The sequence below is a fragment of the Bubalus kerabau genome, chromosome 4, assembly GCF_029407905.1.
Source record: "Bubalus kerabau isolate K-KA32 ecotype Philippines breed swamp buffalo chromosome 4, PCC_UOA_SB_1v2, whole genome shotgun sequence".
NCBI lineage: Eukaryota > Metazoa > Chordata > Mammalia > Artiodactyla > Bovidae > Bubalus > Bubalus kerabau.
This window is the reverse complement of record NC_073627.1, coordinates 16,049,626-16,068,937: the sequence shown is the minus strand read 5'-3', so window position 1 is coordinate 16,068,937 and position 19,312 is coordinate 16,049,626. Positions and strand designations below refer to the sequence as shown.

General features: G+C 53.1%; 1 protein-coding gene across 1 annotated transcript; it reads right to left on the bottom strand.

Annotated features, from left to right (window-relative positions):
* Positions 1–11,340: 11,340 nt before the first annotated feature.
* Positions 11,341–19,123, bottom strand: CD79B (CD79b molecule). The gene is made up of 7 exons (XM_055575529.1): positions 17,014–19,123; positions 15,620–15,729; positions 14,932–14,985; positions 13,655–13,966; positions 13,284–13,402; positions 12,997–13,038; positions 11,341–12,872 (listed from the first exon to the last, which is right to left on the bottom strand). The coding sequence occupies exons 1-7, from the start codon at positions 17,175–17,177 to the stop codon at positions 12,774–12,776; spliced, it is 900 nt and encodes a 299-aa protein (XP_055431504.1). The 5' UTR covers positions 17,178–19,123; the 3' UTR covers positions 11,341–12,773.
* Positions 19,124–19,312: the final 189 nt, after the last annotated feature.

Genomic DNA, 19,312 nt, shown 5'->3' with positions numbered 1-19,312 from the left:
CCTGCTGGGCCCTTTTTATACCCTGGCTTCTCTCTCTCCCTTTCCCCCCACCTGTGTGCTCTATACATTTATGCAAGGACCACTGGCAGCCTGTGCTAATGGATAATTTAGAACCTCCTCTCACTCATCCTGTTCCCGTTCCTTCTCTGGGGTCATGTCCCCCAGGCTTGTCATCATCCCCTCTCCACTGCCACCAGCCTGAGGGCTGTGCACACAGGGTCTCAGCTTGAGAGCCCACCCCATAGGTTTTCTTTATAAGGGGGAGGTAGCAGAAGCGAGGAGAAGGCAATGGCACCCCACTCTGGAAGGCTGCAGTCCATGGGGTCGCTGAGGGTCGGACACAACTGAGCGACTTCACTTTCACTTTTCACTTTCATGCATTGGAGAAGGAAATGGCAACCCACTCCAGTGTTCTTGCCTAGAGAATCCCAGGGACGGGGGAGCCTGGTGGGCTGCCGTCTATGGGGTTGCACAGAGTCTGACACGACTGAAGCAACTTAGCAGCAGCAGCAGCAGCAGCAGTAGAAGCAAATGGGCTTCCCAGGTGGCTCAGCCGTAAAGAATCCAGCTGCAAATGCAGGAGACTCAGGTTCAATCCCTGGGTCAGAAAGATGCCCTGGAGAAGAGAATGGCAACCCACCCCAGTATTCTTGCCTAGAAAATCCCAAGAACAGGGGAGCCTGGTGGTCAACAGTCTCAGTTCAGTTCAGTTCAGTTGCTCAGTCGTGTCCGATTCCTTGCGACCCCAGGAATGTAGCATGCCAGGCCTCCCTGTCCATCACCAACTCCTAGAACTTGCTCAAACTCATGTTCATTGAGTTAGTGATGCCATCCAACCATCTTACCCTTTGTCATCCCCTTCTGCTGCCCTCAATCTTTCCCAGCATCAGGGTCTTTTCCAATGAGTTAGTTCTTCACATCAGGTGGCCAAAGTATTGGAGTTTCAGCTTCAACATCAGTCCTTCCAATGAATATTCAGGACTGATTTCCTTTAGGATGGATTGGTTGGATCTCCTTGCAGTCCAAGAGTCTTCTCCAACACCACAGTTCAAAGGTGTCTCTTTTGAACTTCAGCACTCAGCTTTCTTTATAGTTCAACTCTCACATCCATACATGACTACTGGAAAAACCATAGCCTCGACTACATGGACCTTTGTTGGCAAAGTAATGTCTCTACTTTTTAGTATGCTGTCTAGGTTGGTCATAGCTTTTCTTCCAAGAAGAAAGCATCTTTTAATTTCATGGCTTCAGTCACCATCAGCAGTGATTTTGGAGCCCCCAAAATAAAGTCTCTCACTGTTTCCATTGCTTCCCCATCTATTTGCCATGAAGTGATGGGACCAGATGCCATGATCTTCGTTTTTTGAATGTTGAGCTTTAAGTCAACTTTTTAGCTCTCCTCTTTCACTTTCACTTTTAGTTCTTCTTCACTTTCTGCCATAAGGGTGGTGTCATCTGCATATCTGAGGTTATTGATATTCCTCCCAGCAATCTTGATTCCAGCTTGTGCTTCATCCAGCCTGTCATTTTACACGATGTACTCTGCATATAAGTTAAATAAGCAGGGTGACAATATACAGCCTTGACATACTCCTTTCCTAATTTGGAACCAGTCGGTTGTTCCATGTCTGGTTCTAACTGTTGCTTCTTGACCTGCATACAGATTTCTCAGTAGTCAGGTAAGGTAGTCTGGTATTTCCATCTCTTTAAGAATTTTTGACAATTTGTCAAAGGCTTTTCGACAGTCAAAGGCTTTGGTATAATCAATAAAAAGAAGTAGCTGTTTTTCTGAAACTCTCTTGCTTTTTCTATTATCCAACAGATGTTGGCAATCTGATCTCTGGTTCCTCTGCCTTTTCTAAATCCACCTTGAACATCTGGAAGTTTATGGTTCACATACTGTTGAAGCCTGGCTTGGAGAATTTTGAGCATTACTTTGCAAGCGTGTGAGACGAGTGCAATTGTGCAGTAGTTTGAACATTCTTTGGCATTGTCTTTCTTTAGGATTGGAATGAAAACTGACCTTTTCTAGTCCTGTGCCACTGCTGAGTTTTCCAAATTTGCTGGCATATTGAGTGCAGCACTTTAAAGCATCATCTTTTAGGATTTGAAATTGCTCAACTGGAATTCCATCACCTCCACTAGCTTTGTTCGTAGTGATGCCTTCTAAGGCCCACTTGACTTCACATTCCAGGATGTCTGGCTCTAGGTTATCTTGGTCATGAAGGTTTTTTTTGCATAGTTCTTCTGTGTGTTCTTGCCACCTCTTCTTATTATCGTCTGCTTCTGTTAGGTCCATGCCATTTCTGTCCTTTATTGTGCCCATCTTTGCATGAAATGTTCCCTTCATATCTCTAATTTTGTTGAAGAGATCTCTAGTCTTTCCTATTCTATTGTTTTCCCCTATTTCTTTGCACTGATCACTGAGGAAAGTTTTCTTATCTCTCCTTGCTATTCTTTGGAACTCTGCATTCAAATAGGTACCTTTCCTTTTCTCCTTTGCCTTTAGCTTCTCTTCTTTTCTCAGTTAAGGCCTCCTCAGACAACCATTTTGCCTTTTTACATTTCTTTTTCTTGGGTATGGTCTTGATCCATGCCTGCTGTACAATGTCATGAACCTCCGTCCATAGTTCTTCAGGCACTCTGTCTATCAGATCTAATCCCCTGAATCTATTTCTCACTTCCACTGTATAATTGTAAGGGATTTGATTTAGGTCATACCTGAATGGCCTAGTGGTTTTCCCTACTTTCTTCAATTGAAGTCTGAATTTGGCAATAAGGAGTTCATGATTTGAGCCACTGTCAGCTCCTGGTCTTGTTTTTGCTGACTGTATAGAGCTTCTCCATCTTTGGCTGCAAAGAATATAATCAATCTGATTTCAGTATTGACCATCTGGTGATGGCCATGTGTGGAGTCTTCTCTTGTGTTGTTGGAAGAGGGTGTTTGCTATGACCAGTGAATTCTCTTGGCAAAACTTTGTTAGCCTTTGCCCTGCTTCATTTTGTATTCCAAGGCCAAATTTACCTGTTACTCCAGGCAACAGCCTTGTCTAACTCATGAACCACAGCCTTGTCTAACTCAGTGAAACTATGAGGCATGCCGTGTAGGGCCACCCAAGACAGATGGGTCATGGTGAAGAGTTCTGACAAAATGTGGTCCACTGGAGAAGGGAATGGCAAACCACTTCTGTATTCTTGCCTTGAGAACCCCATGAACAGTATGAAAATTAAAAAAGATATGACACTGAACAATGAACTCCCCAGGTCGGTAGGTACCCAATATGCTACTGGAGAAGAGTGGAGAAATAACTCCAGAAAGCAGGAAGAGACGGAGCCAAAGTGAAAATGGCACCCAGTTGTAGATATGATTGGTGATGGAAGTAAAGTCCAATGCTGTAAAGAACAATATTGCATAGGAACCTGGAATGTTAGGTCCATGAATCAAGGTAAATTGTTCGTGGTCAAACAGGAGATGGCAACAGTGAACATTGACATTTTAGATATCAGTGAAAAATGGACTGGAATGGGTGAAGTTAATGCAGATGACAATTATGCCCACTACTGTGGGCAAGAATCCCTTAGAAGAAATGCAGTACCCTCCTAGTCAATAAAAGAGTCGGGAATGCAGTACTTGGATGCAATCTCAAAAATGACAGAACGATCTCTGTTCGTTTCCAAGGCAACCCATTCAATGTCACAGTAATCCAGTGTATGCCCCGACCAGGAATGCTGAAGAAGCTGAAATTGTACAGTTCTGTGAAGACCTACAAGACCTTCTAGAACTAACACCAAAAAAGATGTCCTTTCCATCATAGGAGCTACGGTCTATGAGGCCACAAAAGAGTTGGACCCACGACTGAGCTACTAAACAACAACAAGCAGAAAGGAGTATCCAAAGCCCAGGCACCACTCTGGCAGGGTGTCATTGTGGGGGTGTTCCCCAGGGGGAGGGAGGCCCGAGCTGGTCCCCTGAAGGAAGTGTTGTCTCAGGATGGATGTATCTTGAGAGCTATATGGATGCTTCCTCACTCTCTACCCACTTCCTCCTCCCTGAAATGCTCCTCTCCATCCACCAGAGAGAATGTGTGTTTGGGGAAAGGGAGCCAAGGATAGCAATAGATGCTGAGGTTTCTGGGCACAAGTTCCTCCTTCGCTCCATCACCTTCCTCCTGCCACCTGATCCAAACTGAGGTGGATGCAGTGCTAACCCGTGACCATTAGAGGGCTTCAGCCCCACATGTCCCTTTTCCTGAACGTCCCCTCTCTGGCAGGTGTGTGGGGGCAAAGGATGGACACTTGAGGCATTGCCCCTACTCCTCGGATGTGCTGCAGAAATTCCAGGAACAGAGACTGACCACAAGTGCTTGCTCCCGTAGCCCTGTTACCGTCAGAGACTCTCAGCTGGAAGAGCCCTTGAAGGCTTGAGTCCCACCCCCAGCACTGGAGCATAGCATCCTGGAAAAATTGCTCTCTCCAGTCATTGTAGTCTCCTCCCAGTCTTTCTCCTCCTCCTTTTAGTATCTGTATAGAGCTTATCAGGCTGTGAAAAGCATGCCCATGCAGCCCTACATTAGACCTTCAGGACCATCTTGTGAAGGAGGTATGGTTATCACCCCATTTTACAGAAGGAGAGACTGAGGCTCAAAGAGGCATACTTACAAGAGCTACTTCAACTAAGACAGCAAATCTCCAAATGCTTACTCTTCTCATGTTGCAGCACTCCAGGTCCTTTCTTCAAAGCAGACTGAGTGGGCGCCACTCTGTGTTTTTAGCTTCCTGATCACAAGGATCCTGCCTCTAGTCACAAGAGTTTCTGCCTCATTTTGTCCTCCCTTCAGAGCTTGTCATTTTCCAGGTGAGACCAGGCCAGAGACACGGGATGTGTGGCAGAGACCACACAGCAAGGCAAGGCCTGAGTTAGGAAGGCTAGAACTACAAACTTCCCACCTCTTGGTGCCCAGAGTTGGGGCTATTTCAGCATCCAGAAGTCACCAGCATTGAATTGTCCCCAAGGATAAGAGCAGGAAAGAACATATTCCCCTCCATTTAAACCTTCCACCCCCTGAGTCTAAATACATTTAGCACTTGACCCTGTGGGAAAGCAAGAAGGAAACAAACCTTTTTAGAGGTGATTGGTGATGGTGTTGCCAACCAGTGTTGGAAAGTTATACCCTTGTGGTCCAGAACTTGAGGGCTTGCACCTTGCGACCTCCCCCTTTTAAGACTGGAAGATAGAGCTCTCTTTTTTACCCCGTCATTCGTGAACCATCACCCAACCATGCCCCTGATTCTTTATCTGCTACCAAGGGCACTGGGACCTGTGGGAACTGTCCCAGGCTCAACTGTAGGAGGACCAGAGGGGAGTGTCATGAAACAGTCTCTGGGACTTCCCTGATGGTCCAGTGGCTAAGACTCCATGCTCCCAATGCAGGGGTCCTGGGTTCAATCCTTGGTTGGGGAACTCAATCCCACATGCTGCAACTAAAGATTCTGCAAGCCGCAATTAAGATGCCGTGCAGCCAAATAAATAAAAGAAATTTATTTAAAGAAAGAAAGAAACTGGCTCTGGTGAAGGTAGGGCCACAGGAAAGTGTGTGCTCAGTCGCTCAGTCATGTCTGACTCTTTGCAACGCTATGGACTGTAGCCTGCTCACTGTCCTCTGTCCATGGGATTTCCCAGGCAAGAATACTGGAGTGGGTTGCCATTTCCCATTCCAGGGGATCTTCCCGACCCAAGGAGCGAACCCACGTCTCCTGCATTGGCAGGTGGGTTCTTTACCTCTGTGCTGCCTGGGAGCCCACAGGAAAGGAGAGGACGCCCCTTTCCTCTACTTCTGGTGCCACCAAAGGGGAGGAGCCGGGGGGAAAGTGGGGGACGGTCTCCGAGCCCCACACAGCATTTTACCTCTTCTGCCACTTCTTCCTTCTATGTCACCCGGGGGGAGCAGCACTGAGGTGGAAGTGCCCATGACGGGCTTCTAGCTAATACTGGGGGGACTAGTATGTGAGCTGTGGACCACAGGAGAAGCCTCAGGCCTTCCCTAGGAGTGAGGGTACAGGAGCCCGAGTTGGGGATTGCTCGAGAGACACACAAGGTGGGCACATGTGAGGAGTGGTGACTCCAGGCAGGGGACTGCCAAGGACAGGTGGGACCAGTCAGAGTAGGGGAGTATCTCCTCTTACCAGCCCACTTCTGGTTGGCCCACAGGATCCTGGGGGCCCCTGGGACACACTTTTCTCAGAACTGGAAGGTGTAGGGGTGGATACTGGTGATCCTCTTCTCTATAAAGTCTTTTTCAGGATCTTTCGTAATGAAGACACACACACAAGTCATTGCTGCTGCTAAGTCGCTTCAGTCGTGTCCGACTCTGTGAGACCCCATAGACAGCAGCCCACCAGGCTCCCCCATCCCTGGGATTCTCCAGGCAAGAATACTGGAGTGGGTTTCCATTTCCTTCTCCAATGCATGAAACTGAAAAGTCAAAGTAAAGTCACTCAGTCATGTCTGACTCTTTGCAACCCTATGGACTGTAGCCTAGCAGGCTCCTCCATCCATAGGATTTTCCAGGCAAGAGTACTGGAGTGGGGTGCCATTGCCTTCTCCGCAAGTCATGGCTAGTAGAAGATAAACTTTGAATTAGACTTGGGATTTTCCTGCCCGTGCTAGGGAGTCATTCACCCTTTCTTGGGGCATAACCTGGGGCCAGACCCCCAGCTTCTCCGGTTTCAGAGACTGCCGGGCAATGGCCTCTGCATGGTGGCTGGTGGGCAGAGGCTGTGATCAGCATCTCCAGGGCCAGGCCCATAGGGTTAGAGATGAATTCCCCCATCATCTTGGAATCCATGAATTTCAGCGTGTTTGGTAGCCCTTCATATTTTCAGATTCGATCGTCTCTGGGGTTCTCATCACGGATACTCACAGATTTACTCTTGATCTGAGTGTTAGTCGCTCAGTCATGTCTGACTCTTTGCATCCCCATGGACTGTAGCCCACCAGGCTCCTCTGTCTGTGGAATTCTCCAGGCAAGAATACTGGAGTGGGTTGCCATTTCCTCCTCCAGGGGATCTTCCCAACCCAGGGATCAAACCTGGGTCTCTTGCATTGCAGGCAGATTCTTTCTGTCTGAACCGCCAGGAAAGTCCACTCTTGATCTGAAAGTGGCCTCTTTCAGGTTTCAAGAACCCCTCCAAGGTTCAAGTCCACTTGGCTTGGGGCCATCTCATTATTTAGAGTCATACTTGCCCTGGCCTTCGAGAGAGCCGCAAAGGGACTGCAGGTAGCTCTCTCCACTTCCCTCTTGTCACTTGAGGTCCATGCTTCCCATCTCTAGCTCTGTTCTGCCTTCCTTGAATCCAGAGGCTGGGATTGCCCCCAGGATATGCACCACTTCTTCTTTGACTGCAGCACAAGTCTGATGGCTGAGTGGATCACAGCTCATTGGGTCAACGTCTTAAGAATGTTATGTGGGGATTCTCAAAGGCTTCTCTAGGGGACACGCGTAAGGCCAACATTTCCGAGCACTTTCCATGTGCCAGGCACTGTACTGAGTGATGTGGGGAGGATTGTATGAGGATATATCCTTCAAACAAGGATACTCAGGCTCAGAGATAAGTAGTTTTCCTAGAGTCTCTCAGCTCCTAAGTGATAGCAGCCCAAGGTCCCAGTCTTTCATGGTGCCAAGCTCTTTAGAAGCCTCACCTAGGAAAGATGGTAGGGCTGCTGGGCATGAACAAACTATCCTTAGCGCAGAGCTGGCAGGGTGGGCTCAAGTCCCCACTCAGAAAATGCTCAATAGGACTTCCCTGGCAATCCAGTGGTTTGGTTCGGTTCAGTTCAGTCACTCAGTCATGTCCGACTCTTTGTGACCCAGTGGTTAAAACTCCCTGTTTCCAGCGCAGGGGACATGGGTTTGATCCCTGGCCAAGGAAGATCCCACACGCTGTGTGGCATGGCCAAAAAGAAAAAGAAGATGTTCAAGGAGCTTCAGCCCAGAATGAGGTCTGCAGGTACAGGTACCAAGACAAGCAGCAGAGAAAAACAACCTGAGGCAGCCCGATTTAATGAAGCAAGTCACATCATCCTTCACATTTGTGTTGCACGTTTCAGTGTACATCACATTTTCACTTCCTTCATCTCGTCGGACCCTTGGGTTTGCCAGAGGATTCAAGCATGGAGGAAGGGCCCAGGAGGGCTCTGGAGTGGGGGTGGGGAGGATGAGGGCAGGCACCCCTGTGAGCTGATGGGGGTGTTGTTTACAGTGGGTGAGGATCTCTGAACAATCTAGAAGAGCAAAACAACCGACATCACTGGACCTACTGGGTAATTTCACCTTGGGGATGACTCCCCAGGGGGACAAGCCCATTGAGAATGAAGTAGTAAGTACCGGGGTGTGTCCAGCAGCTGTGGGAAGTCTGAGGTGCTTTCCTGATTGGTGCTGTCAACTGGAAATAACCTCTGCCTCCTTCTACCTTATTCTGTGGTTGTTTGTGAACATCTTACCCCCATAGGGGAAGGTAAGCTCTTTGAGGCTGGGTTCATGCCTTTCACCCCTTCATTCGTTCACTCATTCTCTTATTCGTACATCAACCAATTCAATAAGCAGTTGCCATGCCTTCCATGTGCCAGGCATCCGTGTACCGGGCAGATGGGCAGACCTAGATAAACAGAGGACACCACCTTTTCTCTGCTGGAGTTTACAGTCTATGGGAAAGAGAGACAATAGCAGACAAATAAATACCTAACAGTAACATGTATCCAGAAATTTCACATTGTGAAAACTACCATGAAAGGAAGAGCTAAGAGGCGAGAATATAGCTCTGGGGAGAGGGGAGGGACTTGGCAGCTGGAACCATATTCCCAGGCCCAGGAAACTCAACAAGCATCTGCCGAGTGCATTGAATGGATGGAAGGACAGTGTCAAGGAAATAAACTCAAATATCCCCCCGGCCAGGAATGGCCAGGCAGGTCATGCTGCGTCTGTAGAATGAACTTCGCATAACAAGTGTGGAAAAAATGATAACGTGGGATCTTGCAACACACAGCAATACACACCTGAGCAAATTCAAATGTAAAAAGGGGACGGGGTGGCATGCATATGCTGAGGGCAAGCACACAGATGTTCAGTAGACCCACAGCTCACAGAACCTGAGCCCCAAACGGGACCTCACGAGGCGTCTGGCCGCCCACTCCTGCCACGTGAGAAAGTGATCTTAGGGCCGAACAGAACAATGTCTTCTATTATTATTGTTTGAAAAGTACATTATGATCTGTATAAATGTGTTTTAACAAACTAAACTCTGAATTCAGGGTTTCAGGCTTGCTGTTTTGTGTTCTCTGTGGAGTCACCTAAGTTTCCAAGTAAAGGCTCGGGCTGGGAGAGGGCCGGCGAGGTCTCCCCGACGGACTGGCAGGGTTGGTTTTGGTTTTTGTTTGTATCTGAGTCAATAGCGGTTCCCGAGGATGCCGTGCCCAGGTGCAGCAGTGTGGAGAGCAGAGACAAATCCAGAAACTTTACAGTTGTGTGGACTCTGAATCCAGCTGCTGAGGTTGCCTGCGGAGAGCAGAGCACAACGGCGCAGGAGTCCCGAGCCCCCCACCGCCACTCCCCCGGGGCTGAATGGCCTCTGAGGCCTTTCACAGAAGACCCAGCCAGGCTGCACCCCTGCTGGGGGTTGTCCACGGACACCCAGACAGCCTCAGCTTTCCGAGGTTTGTTTTTCTCTCATCTCTGATTCTGCTGGAAAAACACCCAAACCCTCTGGCCAGAGCGCCCCTGACCTAGCAGCACCTGCAGACAGGGGGCCGGAAGTCAAGCTAAAACGGAGGAGGAACCAGCTTGTGCTTCCACCAGGCCCCCGAGGGACTGGGCTGGATTCCCCCAGTGGGCAGCAGGGCATGTGCCCACCAAGGGGGCCTCGGGCTGCATTCTGGGAGGAGGAAGGCTGAGGAGCAGCCTGACATCCGGGCCTCTTAGGAAGGAGCGGGGCCTTCAGGACTCATGAACAAGGGGACACATTTGGAGATGGTTCCCCAGGACAAAGCTGTCCCAGGGTTCTCTCCTGATGGCCCTCCTCCTCTTCCTCTGGCTCAAAGCCTCCGAGCTATAAAGTCCTTCAGGGGAGGCAGCTGTGATGTAGTGGAAAGAATGCCACACTTGGAGTCTGAAGGTCTGTGTGTGACTTGTGGCCAATTACGGTAATCATCTCCCTGGGCCTTGATTTCCTCTTTTGTAAAGTGGGGATGAAGCTGTCCCCTTCCAGGGTTATGCTGGGGAAAGATCATATAAACGAAACGGAGGCGCTCCATAAAATCTTATTGGCAGTGAAGAGAGGCTCCATATATAAAAATCTGGGGGACCCAGTGAGAGAATCTGATTCATGTTTTGTATTTTGGATGTGGTGGTGGTTATTCAAATCTGTATGTGCTGAAACTCATGACAAGAAAACTTTACTGTACGATAATTTTCTAAAAACCAGCATCTGGTTCAACTCCTTTCCTTTGGAGAAGTTTTATGATTCCCATTTTGTAGAAAAAACAACTGAGATCTGAGATAATTATCACTTCCACCAGCATCACTCAGCTTTGTTTCCACTGCCTGTCAGTTCTGGGGGCCAGGGCCCCACACGACAGACACGCAGACACCCACAGTGTAAAAGCCTGTAAAACAGAAGAACAGGCCATCGAGGGCTTCTACATCGAAACCACGAAATCAAGACACCTTTGGGGGTGTCTGGTGGACAAGGCAGGCCTCCCTGCTCAGATGACTCTCTGTCAACAGTGCCTCAAAGCATTAGGAAAACAGTTATTCAAAGATATTTAATTGTCTTTCAAAAAAAGCCAAGGCCTCCCTAGACTGAGGGCAGCCCCAAGCAGGGGGAGACCCTGCCTGGGGGGAGAAGTGAAGACTCCATCCCACCCCCAGCCGGCTGCCCAGGGTCCCTGGTGGAGGTCGAGGACAGAATTAGCCCCACTATGCAAAGCAGCAGGAGAGGAAGAGCTCCAGTTCAGTGGAGGCAGATGCCAAAACAAGTGCGTTTCCTCTGGCAGCCCAGAGACCAGGGAGGGAGGAGGCCTGGCCAGGCCCAGCCCCGGCCTGGCTCAGTGTGGTCACCGCTGATCAAAGCAGAGATGGACCTTTACCCCAGGCGTGGGGTCCTTGGCCACCTGCCTGCCTCACCTGCAATTCCAGGTGGAGCTGCTCTGACATAGAAGCTGCCCTCCCTATGCTGACCTTGATTCTCCAATTAAACTGGCAGCTCCCTGAGGGCAGGAGTTTCTCCCACCTGAATCCAGAATGAAAGTGGCAAATCCAGAGCATGGTCCCCCCAAGGTCAACAGGAAGTGGAGGTCAGCCCGGCCCTGCACACAGAGGTGCACTGAACTTCAGCTCCTAGCCCTGAGCTGCTCCCAGTCACTCCCGCAGCAGGCGGGCTGGGGATTGTTTTGCTTCTGATTTTATGCTGAAAGTCTGAAGGGGTTATCTGACTAAGAATCCCCAGGCTTCCCCACCACAAGGCCTCTTGATTTGGGAATCTCTTGCATAGCTCTGGGTCAAATGAAAAAAAAATAAAAGAAAAAAAATATATCTCCAGCATCTCATAGTTTAATGTTTGACCAAAATCATATCCATACCTATACATTTATTGGATGACAAAGAACAATTTTTGACTGTGAAAAGTTAAGTCAAAGTTCGTAAGAAAAAATGTATATACATATATCCAGGCTTGGTGGAGGACAGGAGGTGTAGAGTAGAGGCAGGGGAAGCCCTGCCCTCAGGGACCTTCTAGTTTAACTGGAGAACGAGGCCAAGACGGGCAATGCAAAGTTGTAGCTACACCAGAGCTGTGGAGGACGGCATCCAAACAGGGATCAGGCAGGGGCTGGGGTATTTTGGGAAGGCTTCCTGTAGGTGGAGGACCTTGAAGGACAAGAAGACTGGGGTGGGTAGGGGAGGGTGGCTCCTCTAGGGCTGAGACGCTCGAGTCCTGCAGGACTCAAGCGCTGCTTGTCAGCTGAAGAGGAGGCAGGACGCGGGCATCCCCACCAAGAAGAAGGACCAGTCCAGTTAGACCTTCTCTGCTGTTCGGGGTCCCGCCAGAATCAGAGCGGGGAAAGAAAGCAGACACGACCACAGGTCCCAACTGGGCCTCCAGAGAGCCGGACATGAGCTGAGCAGACTTCCCCGCCCCCAGGCTGGTGGGTGCCCGAACATTTGTGCCCAAACAGGTACCCTTATCCACTCCAGAACCACAGACGTCACAAGCCTGTGTGTGTTTTCTCAAGACACACTGTTTATTCCACGGGGGAAAGGGCTCAAGGCCAGCAGCCCCCTGGGGATGGGGAGGGCGGGAGAGAGCAGGAGAGAACGGGAGAGGGACGAAGCTCTTGTGGCCCGTCTGCGGCTACTTGGGGTAGGCTGTGACCCTGCCCCAGCTCTCCAGAGAAGCCAGGCTGCTCTGAGTCCACTTGCAGGTTCCAGACAAGTCTCTGCCTTCCCTGGCCTTCACAGGGCCATGGATCCCCCACATAGGACCCCCAGAAGGTGGGGTCCAGTCTAACCCCTGAGGACCCCCTTGGTCCTAATCACTGCCCTGCAGCCCTTCTGTGCCAGTCCCTTCGGTGAGAGATGGGGACCAAGGGCTGGATGGGCAGGTGGGTCTGGCAGGCCTGCTTTGGAGGCTGACGGGGGTCCAGGGAAAAGTGGGGGATGTCTCTGAAGCAGTCACTGAGGGCCCAGCGGGCTGTGCCCAGGAGCATGGGGAGGGCCGGCCCCTCACTCCTGGCCTGGGTGCTCACCCACCGACCACTTCACCTCCCCTGTCCGCAGAGTCACTATGTCTTCATAAGTGGCTGTCTGGTCAATGTCCAGGCCCTGGAGAGATGAAACAGAGCTCAGGCTTTGAACACTCCCCTGGCCGCACGCCGATGGTGCCTCTGACTGCCCCCCTCGGCCCTCGGAGCTTCCAGAAGTATGGGGGGTCCACCTTGCCCCTTACCTCATAGGTGTGATCTTCCTCCATCCCGGCCTTGCTGTCATCCTGGTGGGGAAGGGATGGAGAGCAGAGTGTTAGCTTCACCCACCCCATCCACTGCTGGGCCAGGCTGGGGAGGGCCAGGGAGATTGGTCTTGGGTGAAGGGTGAAGGGTCAAGGGTCAGGGTTGAGGGGCACTCTGTGAGAACAGCTGATGAATGAGGGAGTGTTTGAATGGGTGTGTCAGTGGGTGGGCTCTGGGGCTGGGGAGACAGAGACCCTGCCGGTGTCTGGCCGGCCCCCACGGTCACCTTGTCCAGCAGCAGGAAGATGGGCACAATGATAAACAGAATGATAAGCAAGGTCTGGATCATGATGATGCCATCTTTCAGTGTGTTCCGCCGCTTCAGCTGGGCCAAAGTGCTGAACCCTGGGAGGAGGTGGGGCGGACGTGGTGAGGCTTGGTGGGACCTGTCCCTGCTTTGGGCCCAGACCCCTCAGGACCTGCTTCTCCGCGGCTCTCCCAGGTGCCCAGGGTCACAGCCACCCCACACGGTGTGACCCTCCCTCCTCCTGGTGGAGGGCTGGGGTGGGGTGGGTGTTGGTGGGGCTCCAGGAGCACCCCATGCTCTCCCTGGCTGGAGGGGGGCGGAGTGGGGTGAGGGGCGGGCCCCGCACACACCCATGACCCGGAGCTCGGTGCCACAGCCATGCTCTGTCCTCTGGGCTCCCTTGGCGCACTCCTGCTTGCAGAAGTAGATGCCATTGTCCTGAAACTGGACGCCTAGGATGGTGAGAATGGCCTCCGAGTTGTTACGGGTCTGGATGATGCGGCCCTCCTCCGGGTGAAATATCTTGGGCTCTGAGTCCGGCTTCGGCTTCCAGAACCAGCTCACAGTGCCATTATTCTCCACGTGGCACCTGATCTCCACTGTGGAGCCCCGTTTCTTGGCCACGAAACGTGGGTGCTGCCAGATCCGGGAACAAGTGTTTCCTGTGGGTGTCAGGGCTGGGGTCAAAATCCTGCTCCTTGCATTCTGGACCGCTGGCCGACCATGGCCCGCCACCCCCCCAACCATGGCCCCTGTCCCGGGCAGCGCTGACCCCTGGCTTGGTCTCCTGGCTTGCCCTTGCTTCTCAGAGTGTGGGACAGTCATGAGGCAGAGGTGTAGGGGAACTGAGCCATGTGAGGAGCTGCGGGCCACACCGCCGGACCCCGCCCCTTCCTAATGGCACACTCTCCCCATTTGATTTTCCTTTAGAAGGGCCTGGAACCTTCCAACGCATTCCATGCCCATTACAGCAGCCTGATGCAAGCCTCACCTTCTGAGGCCGGAGGGCCCCCAGGACAGCCTCTAACCTGGCCTGGTGTTCTCCCCTCTCCCTGCCCACACCAGCCCCCAGTCCTTAGGGTGACTCCACAAATCCTCAGCCTGGCAATCAAGGCTCCTGCATCAATCTCCTGCCCATGTCTCCCTTGTCACCCCTTCTGCGTGGTCCTGTTCCTCTTTTTATTCCTATGCCTTTCTCAGCTTGCCACACTCCCCACCACCCATCTGCCCCAGGAAACCTCCCTCCTGCTTGGTCCCCAGTCAGGGGTGCCCTAGGAACCCCTAAGCCCCTGCAGCCTGTTGGGGGCCCCCAAGGTTGCAGGCTCCTGCTGGGGCTAAGCCCAACTCCCCAGCCAGACAGCCCAGGCCTACATACCCAGTGGGATCCCCCCTTCCCTGATCTTTGGGACTCATGTTTGACGTGGGTGACGTTGGAGAAGTAGGGGTTGGAGGAACTTTAGAGCCAGGTCTTACAGAGGGATACAGACCCTCAGGAGGCCTGGGGATGGGTGGGGAGAACCCAAGGGGGCCAGGACACCGGGACGACCATAGGGCAGCTCGCGGACAGGGACCCCCACGTTGGACACAGACATACTTGCTCCCAGAAGGTTCAGGGGAAATTGCTGACCTTTGGGATCCCGGAGCAGGTCATCTATTCTGTCCGCCAGCACCTTCTCACCTGCTGGGTGGGAGGAAGTGGGCGGGGCTGGTCCCTCCGAGTTGGCTGCCCCGCCCCTGCATTCCCAGACCCACTTCCTCCCCCCAGGACATCAGCTCCAAGAGCCCTGCCCTGGAGAGTCTAGAGCAGGGTGGGGTCACCAGAGGATCTGATTCCCAGCCCTGCTTCTGCCCTCGGCCTTTGAGTGGGCTCTTGGATGAGAGGGAAGAAGTCACGCCTGGAGGGCTCTACTGCCTTCCAGACCGGAGCGCCGAGTGGGGAGCAGGCCTGTCCCAGGTCTGGTGGGGGGCAGCCTCTCCACCGCTTCCCCCACCCAGGGCCCTGCAGCACCTGGGGCTGAACGACCCTCTCTCCTTTCTTCCTCCCCGGCCTAGCTCTTCTCCGAGGTCAGAGCCACCAGCCCCTCTCCCCCAGCTCAGCCCGACCCCCTCCGGGCTGGAGAAGGGCTGGGGGCTGCAGACTTCAGAGCCCACCAGCCCCTCAGCCTGGCTGATTCCCACAGACCCGGTCCCCAGGGCTGTCAGAGGGAGACAGGAGGCAGCAAAAGTGAGAGACGGAAGGCGGAGGAGGCGAGAGCAGGAGACAGAAGCAGTGGAAAGAGCGAAACCAGGGGGCCTCTGGGCCCCTCGAGCAGTACCTGAAAGGAGCAGCAGCCCCAGCACCAGCCAGTTGTTGAGCCCGGGAATCAACGCCGACCCTGCCATGCTCACCCTGTCTCCAGCCCCAAGCCCGTGACAACGGAGGCTCCTGGGGGAAAACGTGTAACTGCCTGGGCTGCAGTCTGCCTGCTCCCCGCCTCTTCCCCACCAGGCCCCTTCCTGCCATGCAAATTGGGACCCAGGGGAGGCACCAGCTCTCTGGGGACCCTGGGGGAGGGCAGGCTCTCTTGTCAGCTGTGCTGCTAAGACCCAAGGGTCACCCCGGCTTGGGTACTGCAGCTGGGGTCCATGACGGATGCCCCTGGGGTCCGTGACGGATGCCCCTGGGAGGCAGGGACCCCTGAGGCCCCATCCCAACCCCCAAGATCACGTCCTGGGGCCCGGCGGCCTCGCAGTCCGGAGTCCCAGGCACTTAACTGAATCCACATGGGTCCTGTGGATGGATGTGGGCACAGCCCTTCCACCCCAGACCAATTTATACCCTTCAACTTACACATCCAGGAAGGACGGGGTAGGAGTGCTGGGGGGACAGCTAAGGACCCAGAGCCCAGCCTCTTGGCTAGAGCGCAGGTGGCCATGTTGGCAGTTGATGGAGGCTTGACCTTGTGTAGGAAGGGAGCCACAGAGGCTCTTGAGCAAGAACAGGCCAAGAGTGGCAGCCACTTGGGAGAAGATTTGGTCCCAGCTCTGGTGAGAGGCCCCTCCTCGCTCACTTGGTGGGAGAGTTTGCTGGGAGCTGCCAAAGACGGTGGACTTAGGTGTTGATGGCTTACTGAAAATCCACCACTCAGAAATCAGTGGACTCTCAGGGCACAGAAGTATTATCCACAGCTCCAGGGGTCTGGAGTGGAAGACAAGAGGCTGGTCTGGGGGAGCCTGCAAGTTCTGAAACAGAAAGTCTCTCTGGCTTTTTCTCGTCTGTCAGCAGAGCAGTGGATGGAACCACAGAGTCTAGGAGCTTGTCTAAGCTGAACTATGTGCCCTGCCCCTGGATCAGACACAGCCCTCATCCCTTGGGGTCTTGGGGGGGAGGTGCCCTTGTGCAGTGCATAGCTTGCACAGCTGCCCATGGCAGGCGCATCCCTCAGCCCCACAGCTGAGTTCTTGAGTTTTATGTATTATGGCACCTTCTTTACTCTATCTTGGCCCCTTGCTCTGTCTGTTCCTTCACCCCCCAGGAGGGGAAAGATGCTGAATCCTGTGTCCTCTGCCCACATCTCACTCTCTTCACCACCCGCTAGTTTTCAAGCAGCCTGTGCTGCTGGCAGGTCTGAGTTCTGGGCGACATGGACCCACCACCCAGGCCAGGGTTGCTGGTGAAGCAGGCAGAGGTCTGGGTGCTGGCCCCCTAAGTCCTGGGCATAGGCCTCACCTGGTACAGTGGCATCCCCACCCCCAACCCGAGGAGCACAGGTTGGGGCTGGAGCTGTGGGAAGTGGGGACAGGGGAGTTCAGGTTCCATCCGAGAAACAGCTGTTCCTGGCAGTCCCAGATGTTCTTACTGGTTCCAGATGTTCCAAACAAAGAGAAAAACATTTCTCTGAAAAGGTGTCAGATGTTCCGTTCACAGAACAAACAGCCCAGGAATATAAACATCAGCTAAGGTCAGCATGGGGACCACAGGCCCCTGGTGCTGGTGGGGGTGGTTGGAGACTCCCCCAGAGGAATGCGGGGAAATCCAGGGGTCTCTTCCTTTAGCCAAACACCTCCTGGTGATGGAGGACTTGGTTAGCTTTGGGGCTGGTGGCCCCCAAATTTGGCAGAAAGGTGGAGAAAGGTTGGGGTGCACCCGTGTGTGTGTATGTATGTGTGTGTGCATGTAGCTGCCAACTGGGGTGTACTGCCGAGCTGTAGGGTGTGAGGCTGTTTGGGAGCTGGTCTGCGGCCCAGGGTGCCTCTGGGGGGCCGTGGAGGTTGGGGACGCAGTGGGTACCCTCCAAACATACACACATGTCTGCATCTCCTGTGGGCAGCAATGCAGATGTGTCCTTTGGGCCTCATTCCCATTCATGCCAGGCAGGGATCTATTTTCAGGAGGGGTGGGGGCCCCACCGTCTGCAGGGTTATTTGTCACAGGTGGGGCCGTGCTGTTCCGTCCGCAGTGACAGCACCGAGCTCCTTCCGAGGCTCGTGACGCTTTTTCTTTCCTGGAACAGGAGGCCTCGTTAGCCCACCTCCGCCTCTGCCCCCAGCTGCCCTGGGCCGTACACCCCGACATCTGGCAGCTCCCACCCCACCTTTCCAGGAAGGCAGCATCAGAACAAGAGATGAGAGTATAGGGAGAATGGACAAGGAGCTCAGGGTTAGGGAAAGCAAGAGGGCAGGGACCCCCAGGATCCCCGGGAAGTGGGGGGAGGGCAGAGCCTCAGTTTGGAAAGAATGACCTCTGCCCCTGCCCTAGCCCTTCCTTCCTCACTGACTCTGCTTGGCCCCTTGTGACCAGGGCGGGTGGGCTCAGAAGGATGCCGGCTTGAGTAGTTACTGAGCGCGCACGCCTAGAGCCCGGGCTCTGCAACAAGAGGACCTGCTGCAATGAGAAGCCTGTGACCTGTGACGAGGAGTACCCCCTGCTTGCCACAACTAGAGAAAGCTCTTGCACAGCAACGAAGACCCAGCACAGCCCAAAATAAATAGATAAGAGAAACCAAGCCAAGTCACAGAACTTGTATCTGAAAACAAAAAAGAGAATGCTGGTTTGACCCCTAACTCTGCAGTACACCAGCCAGGAAGCCTCCCCCAGGTACCTGGCGATTCTCAACAAAGGGTGGTCCTGCCCCCCACTGACAGCTCTGGAAGTGCTCCAGGGCTGAGGGACTGAGGCGAACCCAGCTCTCCTGTATTGCAGGTGGATTCTTTACCGTCTGAGCTACCAGGGAAGCCCTTCCAGGGCCATGGTGGTTTAGTTGCTAAGTCGTGTCTGATTCTTTGCGACCCCATGTACTATAGCCCGCCACGTTCCTCTGGCCATGGGGTTCTCCAGGCAAGAATACTGGAGTGGGTTGCCATTTCCTTCTCCAGGAGATCTTCCTGACCCAGGAATTGAACCCGGGTCTCCTGCATTTCAGGCAGACTGTTTACTGACTGAGCTATAAGGGAAGCCCCCTCCAGGGCTGTGGCCATGGTCAAATGACTAGTGGAGAGCACTGGTGTTCCCGGGCCAGAGGCAGCGAAGACACAGCAGTGGGAGGGGCAGGTTTTTCCTGCCTTACCTGCCAACAGCACCCCAATTAAGCAACACTCATTCTTAACCTCTCAGGGACCAAGTTTCCTCCTTTAGGCAAAATACAAATAACTGTAATAAAACCTTCTTTGTGTGTGCTCAGGGGCTTAGTTGTGTTGGACTCTTTGAGGGCCCCTGGACTGTAATCTGCCAAGCTTCTCTGTCCATGGGATTTCCCAGGCAAGACTACCGGAGAGGGGGTTGCCATTTCCTCCTCAAGGGGCTCTTCCTGACCCAGGGATCGAACCTGCGTCTCCTGCATTAGCAGGTGGATTCTTTACCACTGAGCCACCTGTCCTTTGCAGGGCAGTCGTGAGCCTTGAAGGGCCTCTTGTATCTGAAGTGCATGGTGACGTAGGTGGGAGCACAGTCCACCCTCAGGAGGCGGTGAGTAGCACTGATATCTGGGGGAAGCACATGGTTCTGCATAGGAACTTCAGTTACGTTTATC

Coding starts and splice junctions, on each gene's coding strand:
- CD79B (XM_055575529.1), bottom strand. CDS start 17,177: ATGTTTTTCTCTTTGTTTGGAACATCTGGAACCAGTAAGAACATCTGG. Junction 15,730..17,013: donor TGGGGATGCCACTGTACCAG/GTGAGGCCTATG, acceptor GTTTTCCCCCAG/GAGCCTCCGTTGTCACGGGC. Junction 13,967..14,931: donor CCTGCTCCGGGATCCCAAAG/GTCAGCAATTTC, acceptor TGACACCCACAG/GAAACACTTGTTCCCGGATC.